The sequence below is a fragment of the Contarinia nasturtii genome, unplaced genomic scaffold (assembly GCF_009176525.2).
Source record: "Contarinia nasturtii isolate CC-2019 unplaced genomic scaffold, AAFC_CNas_1.1 Cnas_scaffold_3976, whole genome shotgun sequence".
NCBI lineage: Eukaryota > Metazoa > Arthropoda > Insecta > Diptera > Cecidomyiidae > Contarinia > Contarinia nasturtii.
In genome coordinates, this window is record NW_022201272.1 from 1 (window position 1) to 10,410 (window position 10,410).

At 35.1% G+C, this 10,410-nt stretch overlaps 2 protein-coding genes across 4 annotated transcripts; one reads left to right on the top strand and one right to left on the bottom strand.

Moving 5' to 3' along the window:
• Positions 1-58: 58 nt before the first annotated feature.
• Positions 59-907, bottom strand: LOC116350248 (NADH-ubiquinone oxidoreductase subunit 8). Its single transcript, XM_031781992.1, has 2 exons — positions 771-907; positions 59-614 (listed from the first exon to the last, which is right to left on the bottom strand). Exons 1-2 carry the CDS (start codon positions 805-807, stop codon positions 82-84), a joined length of 570 nt encoding a protein of 189 aa, XP_031637852.1. The 5' UTR covers positions 808-907; the 3' UTR covers positions 59-81.
• A 322-nt stretch (positions 908-1,229) lies between these two features.
• LOC116350249 (PAX-interacting protein 1) lies at positions 1,230-8,766 on the top strand. 3 transcript variants are annotated; one of them, XM_031781995.1, is made up of 18 exons: positions 1,230-1,617; positions 1,717-2,568; positions 2,640-2,825; positions 2,902-3,282; positions 3,500-3,635; positions 3,711-3,766; positions 3,840-3,917; positions 3,974-4,183; positions 4,251-4,304; positions 4,366-4,497; positions 4,946-5,127; positions 5,208-5,365; positions 5,437-5,531; positions 5,683-5,916; positions 6,008-6,451; positions 6,531-7,341; positions 7,413-7,635; positions 7,710-8,766. In XM_031781995.1, the coding sequence occupies exons 1-18, from the start codon at positions 1,534-1,536 to the stop codon at positions 8,284-8,286; spliced, it is 4,893 nt and encodes a 1,630-aa protein (XP_031637855.1). In that variant the 5' UTR covers positions 1,230-1,533; the 3' UTR covers positions 8,287-8,766. The 3 variants fall into 3 exon arrangements, with proteins under 3 accessions (XP_031637855.1, XP_031637854.1, XP_031637853.1); XM_031781994.1 differs by having other exon boundaries at positions 2,908-3,282; positions 6,525-7,341; XM_031781993.1 differs by having other exon boundaries at positions 1,231-1,617; positions 6,525-7,341.
• Positions 8,767-10,410: the final 1,644 nt, after the last annotated feature.

The window sequence follows — 10,410 nt, forward strand, 5'->3', positions numbered from 1 at the left end:
ACTGTGTTATATATGTTTTTAAAAAAAATTATGGAGCAACCCTCGTAATTGTTATAAATGTACTCAATTATAATTTAAGGCCTACATACCTTCGACGATTGCATCAACAGGACATGCTTCCTGACAAAAACCGCAGTAGATACATTTTGTCATATCAATATCATATCGTGTTGTTCTTCGGCTACCGTCTGATCTTTCCTCAGCCTCAATTGTGATTGCCTGCGCCGGACAAATTGCTTCGCATAATTTACAGGCGATACATCGCTCTTCTCCGCTTGGATAGCGACGAAGAGCATGTTCACCACGGAATCGTGGACTCAATGGTCCCTTTTCGAATGGATAATTTATTGTGGCTGGTTCTTTGAATAAATGGCCCAATGCAACGAACATACCACGCGATAATTCTGTCAAGAAAAGTGTTTGACTTGCTCGTTCGGTTAAAGCCTCATAACTCATGTCAGTTTCAACATTGTTTACGTAGATGTATCCGTCTTCGGTACGTCTTGGATCGGCAATTTCTTGGCCATCGCCTGGCTTTGACAAGCCAGTTTCAGTGGCATAACCTCTGCTTGATGCAAAACCAGAAGCAAATTGTGGCTTAATAAAATTCAAACCTAAATTATAAAAATTAAATTCATTTATTGTGACGTTCAACAACACAACTGATCCGTACTGATGACATAACATATCTTAACCTTAAATGATACCACTATTTACATGCACTATGAACAAATAAATTTGCTGAACATAAATGTAATATATTTTTTTACCATTTCGAGCCACAGAAAATAATCTAATCGCTGACATTTTCAATTCGGAAAAATCAATTCAAATACTATTTTATTAAAAAATATTTCTATTATAGCGAATGACTTTTATCGATGAATGAAAAAGAAAAAGTATTGTTTTTGACAGTTCACATTTCTGCTCAATATGATGACAATTCAGCAGTTCTTTGACAGCAGTTGATATGCATGTTTACAGTAGTTTTTTTCCGTAATACATTGAATTTTTGATTTCGGATTTTTGAATTTTCTCAATTAAATTTAACTTTTAATAAAATTTAATTTTCATAAAAATAAATTGGAAAAAATAGAATTCTATCCGACATTTTACAATATGAATGTAAACAAAAATATCAATAACAACATAATTGAAAGCCAGGGCTGCCAACTGTACCGCGAAAAAGCGTTCACATGAAAGAGACAGATGGAAAAAAGGCACACACAACCAAGATAATAGCTACTCAATGGCGGCGGCATTATTTCCAAGCAATATTGTTTTCATTTTCAATTTACCATTCAATTTTCTTCAGTTTCATTGTGCGGACGTTTATTATTAAACATTTTTTTTTCGAAAAAGAAGCGAAAAAAACATATAATTAGAAACTTGAAATAGATCAGACAATTGAGAGTAGTTTTGTGACGCGAAAATCTATGTTTACGTGTAGAGTTATTTCATAGATATGAATAGAGCCAAGAAAATTTACAATTTTTGAATGTTTTGTAATTGGCTTTATTAAATAGTAGAAAAATGAGTGCAGTTACTGAAATTCAGGTGAAGAGTGACTTATTTAAAGATGTAAAATATTATGTGACCGGATCTATTGAGCCAGAGGTAAAAAGATTTTGTTGTTGAAACTAAAGAACAACAACAACAACAATACGATATGAAAAAGAACATTTTTTTAGCGCGTAAATTTTTATTTTTTATTAGATTGAAAAACTTTTGGAAAATGGAGGTGCATCATCGACAAAGATTATGTTTACCAACATAACACATTTACTTTGTGGTAACGATTTCGATGAGAAAGATATTGGCGAAGCAACCGATATTTATGACATTCCCAGTGTGACCGATGAATGGGTGAAAGCGTGTGCTCGGCTTGGTCGATTGGTGTGTCCAAAAATTTACCATCCACTTCCAAGTGGTTTGTTTACATCGATTGTTGCAGCTATTACCGAATTACAGCCAAATGATCGGAAGATAATTTATGCACTGATTACATTTCATGGTGGATGCGTTGAACGGAATTTCACATCGAAAACAACACACTTAATTTGTGGATCGGCTACGGGAAACATTTATACCAAAGCAATTGAATTAAAATCGGACAAATTTAAATTAGTCACTCCAGACTGGTTTTACGAATGTCTCAAAGCACAAGAATTGCTCGATTCAAAGCCTTATCACCCTCGTCTATTAAATCCATCTAACACCAATTCCATTCGCGATAATCGCAGTTTGTCAGACATTATTGGAACAAATACGGAGACCAAGACTGCAACTAGAAAAACTGAGATCGTTAAATCTGCTAGTGAAACAGTTACAAAACAAATTTCTCAACAAATGACAAAGAATATTGTAAATACGTCGATAAACGTAGTCAATTCAATACCTACGGCCAAAACATCAATATCTCCAACGGCAGTCGAGGACGCCAAACCTAAACCATCCGAGTCTGTTCAGTCGAAGTTAATCGGCAATACGCATCCTTTACAACGGAATACAAGCGTGAATCAAACGTTATCCAATCAAATGGAACAACACGTTAAGGATCATACGAAAGTATGTGCTAGAATCGCATAATATTTGTTTTATTTCCCAAATCATTGTATTATAATTTCTTCTGTTTGTAGGAACAATCACAACAAATTCTACCACAAGTTAGCAAAACACTCACAATGACGACACAAGTTCATTCACAGTTACTTCAGAAACAACTTGAACAACCGCTTAAAATGGACAATGCGAATATTGTTATGCAAAATCAACCACAAATTCAACAAATACAAGCGGCACAACCTCAAAAACTCCTTCAAAATGTAAATATTATTGCTTTTAATACATCTCATCAGTGAATATTGAATGATAAATGATATTCTATCATCAAAAATTTAGCAACAGCAGCAACCAATTATGCAGCAAATGTTGGGCCAAGTAAAAATCGACCAGTCTAATCAGATGATGGGACAGAAGCAAGCTATGAACTCGATGACCATTCAAGGACAACAAAATATGCAGGGACATGTGCAGAATCTTATTTCACATCCACAAAATCAAATTCAAATTCAACCAATCCAACAACAACAATCGCAACAGCAGCAACAACATCCACAACCACAGCCACATCAGCAGTCCAATCAAATGCAACAGATCGTGGATCAAAGTGGTCAAATGCAGTTCATAAATTCAGCACCACCTGGAACACCAACGAACTTTAATTCAGTTCAACAAAATCAGCAACAAATGAAGATCATTCAACAACAGCAACAAATACAGGTAGGTTGATCTAAACAACCATGGATTATTTGTTCTAGGATTAATCCTAGATCAATTGACAAGCAATAGCAAAAACCATTAAAACCAAATACCATTTAACCATATTATCAGTTTTCTATTCCTTTTTTGAAAAAAATAAATAAAAAAAACATCGAAATTGTTCAGATGTTTGTTTTATCACATTTAATTTTAATGACACAAATTGTTTGATTTTTAGCAACCAACACAGCAGTTCATTGTGCAATCGCCAGGTCCAAATAAATCAACCATTTTAAATCAAAATGTTGTATTTATAAATCAATCGGGACAACAGCAAATAATTGCATCAAATCAGCAACAGGGAAATAATGTCGGTGAGTGTAAATGTATGCATAATATTATTCCTCTGTATAATTTGTTTAAAACAAACGATTCCATAAAATTTTCAGCGTTGATTCAACAACAACAGCAGCAGAGAAATATAAATACATCACAGCAACCAATGGTAATGGTTATATGCATATTATTTGCCGTCTTTCAAAAGTTTGAATATATTAAGTGTTTCCTTACATTTTCAGCAAATTCAAGGCCAACAAATTGTCATTCATTCATCTGTTCAACAGACGTCACAAAACCAGCTACTACAATCGCCGCAAGTAGTATTACTAGACCAATTATAGAGAATTTCCAATTACATTCAATTTATTTTCAGCAACAAACGCAGTTTATTGTACAAACCTCTCCGAGTCAGGGAACGCCAATGTTGAATCAATCTCCAAGTCAACGTATGCCAAAAGTACCTGGCAGCACACCAGGCAATTGGTTTTTGCAACAGCAGCAGCAACAGCAACAACAACCACAACAGCAATCACAAGTACAACAACAACAACAAGGAATGGTGCAAAGTTCAGATGTAACACAGGTAAATAAGAATTGTCTAAATGGAATACAAGTGATTACATTGATAAAATTTTCCTCCATATTTGTAGACGGTATCACTACAGCAAAAATTGATTCAACAGACACCGGGACCGAATCAACAGGTATGATACAAGCAAATTAAACAAAAAAAACTATGATATTAAAAGCATTTAATTTATTTAGATTGCATTCGCAAATATGCAAAATACTGAGCAACCAGAAGGCGTGATGACTCAGCAGCACAATCAGACAATTATGATCACTGGTAGTCAGGCACAGCCGCAGCAAACATCTCAAACTCCGCCTCTTCAACAAGTATAATTATAGATACAAGTATTCGAGTACGCTTACTCGCACTTACGGTGTTAGTAGACACTTTACCCCTCAAAATGAGTTACGCACTCTATTTTACTCTATTTTTGGTGTTAGTTTCATCAAACGTATGTGACGATACACTTAGCAATCATATTCGTTAGCGTATACACAGACTCATATGCACGCAATGAAACATAACTCGTTGAACGCATGTGGCAACGTACAGATGTACTACACATGTATCTCTTTTTTCACTGTGATGCGTTTACTTCGATGAAACTAACACCAAAAATAGAGTTAAATAGAGTGCGTAACTCATTTGTAGGGGTAAAGCCTCTACTAACACCGCAATTGCGAGTAAGCGTACTCGAATACTTGTTTCTGTGTATATTTACTTAAACTTCAAAACAAAAATCGTTTCAATAACAAATATATTTGATGGTTTTAGGGAATGATACAAAACCAAACACAAATGCAAAAGATGCATGTTCAAAACCAGCAAATCGTCGTCACACCAAATCAGTCGCCTCAACATGTAAATATGCAAATGCAAACGTTATCGCCACAACAGCCAAAGCCATCACAACAAACTGCTTTACCAGGACAAACGCAATTCATTCGAGCAGCTCGGTAACATTAAAAATAATTGTGATTTTTGTGAGAATAACTGCTCATTTTACTTTAATTTTTTGTTTTATGAATTTGAACAGACCACAATGGACTGGGAATCAACAAGGTCCACAGCGTCAACTAATTCACTTGGATGCTCAGACACATGCTCACCTACAAACTCTCGATCCAATTCAAAGAGCAGAATATTTATCCAAATTACAAAAGCGAAATCTTCTATTTCGTCAACAGCAACAAGGTTTGTTGGTGTTTATGAATATAACTTATTGCTTTGACACATTCATTTAAAAAACCATTGTTTTTTTAAAGGATTCATACAACAAGGCAATGCGGTTGGTGGTCAACAACGTCCGCCAAATCGCCCACAAATTCCCGGAGCACCGATACAATGGATGCAACAGCAGGTACATATTTGATTTAAAAATTCTATAATCGTATGCAAATATCAGAAAAAAAAACACAAATTGACGTATAATGAAAATATTAAATTATTTTCGATAGGTACTCTGATAGTAATATGACAAGAATAATAATCATTTCATAAAATCATTCTAGCAACAACTACAACAACGGCCAATGTTAGTACGAAGTGCAGCGCCTGGCTTAAGCCCAATTTCGCAACAAACCATCGTAAGTCCGGGTGGTCCTGTTCCGCAACAACAGTTTCAAGATCCAAATACTCCACCGCAGTTTCGGCGAATACAAATACAGCAAGGCGCTGGACAAAAGCCGATGGCACAAGGAAATATAATTCAGGTTCAAAAACAATTCACCGATAATTCTGACCAAGTGAGTGTATTTCCTTTATTATTAATATTCATTTTAATTTGGAATAATCAAAACTCCTTTTCCCATTGATTTGATCATAAAATAATAACAGCAACAGCCAACCCAAGGAGTGGCACCACAACAGGCTATTGGTGACGGAACAACAACAACACAGGTTCAAATGAACAAAACCAAGACAGCTTTGGCACATATGCTAAACAGTCGGTTAAGTAATAGTGGAAACAACGGTACAAATATGCCCATGCAAGCAGCTGATGTTCAACCAATTGTTGAGCCATCAGCAGCAGGAACACTGCGTATGATGACGGCACAGCATAATTCACCTGCTCAGCAAGTTCAGCAACAACAACAACAACAACAACAACAACAACAACAACAACAACAACCACCAACACCACAGCAATTCCAGGTGGATCCAAATACAACACCGCAATTTCAGCGAATTCAAATTCAACAAGCACCTGGACAAAAGCCAATGCCTCAACCCAACATGGTTGTTACAGCTCAAAAACCATTTTCGGAAAATGTCGATCAGGTAAAATGAGAGAATTCTATTTACTTAACATAAAGTTTATTGATTGAAGAAAAACTCTATTATAAAAACCTAGCAACAGCCTACAGTGCCAATTATACAACAATCATCACCAGTGGATGGAACATCTCTGCAAATTCAACTGAACAAAGCAAAATCAGCTCTACTACAATCACCATCTGGATTGAAATCTCCACCATTTAGTCCCAGTCGCCCATTGCCACGACCACAATTCTACGGACATAATCCAAACTTGAAACTTCCACCAAAATTGTTTTTACTCGGCTGTATTTTCTACATTGTAGAATACGATGAATCAAATCCAACTGATGTATTTAATTGGAAAAAATTGATTCAACAACATGGCGGTGAAGTTGAAACCGTTTACTGTCCACGAGTTACTCATGTTTTATGTCGTACACAACGTCATGGTGTCGTAATGCAAGCCATTCGAGATTCAAAGCGTTGTGTAACTGCATATTGGTTGAATGATACGATTACACGAAAACAGGTACAACCACCATTGGAAGCACTTCATTTGCCAATGCCCAGCACATTTGGCACACAACGACCAGCCGCAAAACATATAATTTCCGTAACTGGATTTGAAGGTGAAGAACGTTCCAGAGTCAAACAAATGGTTGAAGAGTCTGGAGCAATGCTAACGCCGTATTTTACACGACACAACTCGGTGTTGATTTGTAAGAAACTTGAGGGAAACAAATTTAAACGGGCAAAAGAATGGAATACACCGGTTGTAAATTGTGTTTGGTTAAGCGACATATTACAAGGAAATCTAAGCAATATGTCACAGTACGAACAGCAAAAATATCAACAATATAATCTCAGTGAACCACTTCGAATCGATTACACTTTGGTTGCCCATTTGATGAGTACGTTTAATTAAAATATAGATCATTTTTGAGACATTTCTTCATAAATTCAATTCGATATTATATTGCAGATGCATGGAAATCTCCAATCAACCTAACACAAGACTCCTACGAACGAGTTAAACGACTCATGGACGAGCCGATATCAAATGAACCAAAAGCAAAGAGAATTCGAAAATATGAACCATTGGAAGTACTACCCGATGAAATTGTGTGCAATGAAAAACCTGAACAAGTGCCTAGAATACTATTTTCACAAGTTGACAATTTAGAGGGGTTGAAAAAAGCAGTAACGTAAGTTCACAAACAGAGATTGTTTTCATTTCAATTGTTCATTTTAATTAAATATTCCATTTTGTATGCTATAGATCACTTGGTGGTGAAGTAGTAACGGATCCGGAAACCGCAACACATCTTGTTTTAACACATTTGGCGCGAACATATAAACTGTTATTCGCCCTTTGTTCCGTTGACCACATTGTAAGCAGCAAATGGATTGTGGACAGCGCAAAAGCAGGAAAATTCCTTCGTCCTGACGAATACACATTGAACGATGACAAATTTCAAAAATTCTTTGATTGCGATATTCAGAAGGTGATTAAATCGCCCACACGAAAAACTTTGTTTTCTGGTAAAACATTTTTTGTGACACCGCGCGTTCGGCCTACGCAACCAAACATTGTTAAATTGATTGAATTTTGTGGGGGAAAAGTGGAAGCGAAGCGTCGATCTGCGGCACAGATATCCCAAGCAAATAGCCACCAACCAGACAGTTATTGCATATTAACATGCACTGAAGACCTTCATTTGGTTCATGATCTGTTGAAAGTTGGCAAATCAAATCGTTTTATTTGCTCTACAGAACTCGCACTTACAGCAATAATGCACCAAAAAATCGACTATGATCCTCATATTATCACATACGATCGACCAAATCGATTTTGATACACTTTTGAAAAAAATATATATATATAATCTATGAGTCTATAGTGACATCACACTCTTCGTTTTATCTGTTCAATTTTTCCGTTAACTCTTTTTATATAGGCAAATACATTTATTTGAATATCTTTTGAAAAAAGAATCATCAAAGAATATTTAAAAAGAAATAATCAAAGATTTAATTTACAAAACATATTTTTCGAAATGAAATACGATGAAAATGAATAACATATTTAAGCAAAAAAATATTTTTATAGGATACTTACTTATGTTCTCGCCGATGATGTAAATACAATCGTTTGTTGGTACTTCGCTAAAAGCGTTTGATTCTTTGATTTGATATCACACTCAAAAATAAATGATTTATTCAGTTTTGTAAAATTTCATAGTTACGAATGTTATTCGGTATAGAATTGGCAAAATAATTTTTTGTATAACGAGTACAATTATTGGAAAATAAAGCTCAATTCTATTGCAATTTTATATCTTTATTCATATATGAATCATAAATTATTTACAATTATTACAGCCTTGATTTTTGAAATTTTATTCATACAGATTGTGAAAAGGATGTAAGCAAAATGGGAATATCTCTCCATTCTTTCGATTAATTTTCCATTATGTTCCACTGAATATATTCACAACATTCATATCATCAAAACTCTATTCAGAATGTAAGAACGACGCAGATTTCACACAAATACATCCAGCTTTATGTTGCTATACAATATCGATAGCACGATATCGCACTTGCTCAAATTGCATTAGAAAGAAAAATGTTGTGTTATATTCATAAACGGAGAAAGATAGGATGAATTTAAGATGGCAGCTGAAGCAAAAGATAGAGGATGAATTGGTAGAACCAACGAGCTGAACAAATCGAAGATTGACAACAGCAGTTGGCATGTACCTAAGAATACATTCATAATGGTCAATTTTGACTCGAAAGCATGTGGATAAGATAGGCAATGCTCACACGGCCATTCAACAAAACCACTATAGATCTAGTCTAAGGATTTTTATATAGACAGACTTATAATAGGAATTGTTGAAATAGCTATTTAAGAAGAGCTCGGAGGGCATTAGCAGGTGTAAATAGCAGAGCATATACTAAGCATAGATATATATCCTGGATATTTTGTCAGTATCCGATATTGATTGGAGCCAGACTTTAAAATAGAGTTAAAACAATAGCTTATTGTTATAGTGAATGTAGTAATGTAAATGGTTTTATACTTAGACCTATAACAATCACTTCTATTGTTTTCACTCCATTATAATGTCTGGCTGCGATAAATATCAGATACTCACAAAATATCCCGGATATATATCTATGCTCAGTATATGCTCTGGTAAATAGAGATATTCAAATATCATCGATGAAGGTGTTGTTCTTTGACCAAGATTAGTTTCAAACAAAGTTCGCATACTTATATTTTCCATTTTTCTTTTATGATTCACCCCCCAAGAAACAGATAAATTCGTTTACATAAAATATAAAAAGCTTACCTTTAGATTTTCCTTCCATTATTTCACTTTTGGAAATTACATTGATGTTACTTTTCCGCACACACCTAGTGTGAAAGGGGAAAGTATTGCAATGGGTCAAAATTTACGAAACCTCAAAAACATGTTTTCTGGACGTTTCTGAGGTCAGAGAACCCGAATCAGGCCGTTTTGAGCATGGTTGGTGTGGGTCTGTTCCACGTCGTACGTCGTACGTTGTCCTCTGTACGCAAAATTTGTCCATCGATTATCTCACCCCCCAGAAAAGTTATTTAAAATCTGACTTCACGGGATGATTGGGGGTCCCGAGGAATAGAAATCATTAGATTTTGAGCGACTTTGGTTGATGGAAAAAAAGTTCATGCCTGGAGTGATACCTATGAAAAAGACTCCAATTTTCGTCCAAAAGTCATACTTAATGTAGACTTAAACACTCAAAAATATGTATTGGGGGGTTTTTTGGCACGAGAAAACTGAATCTGACATTAATTTTGAGATACAATCAATTTTTAATAGAGTTTCCTTGAAAAAATCACAAAAAAATTGAATTTTTGTATGGGAGCCATGCCTGTATGCTTCTTTAATGACGTGAAACTTTGCACAGACTATTTTTTACACAAA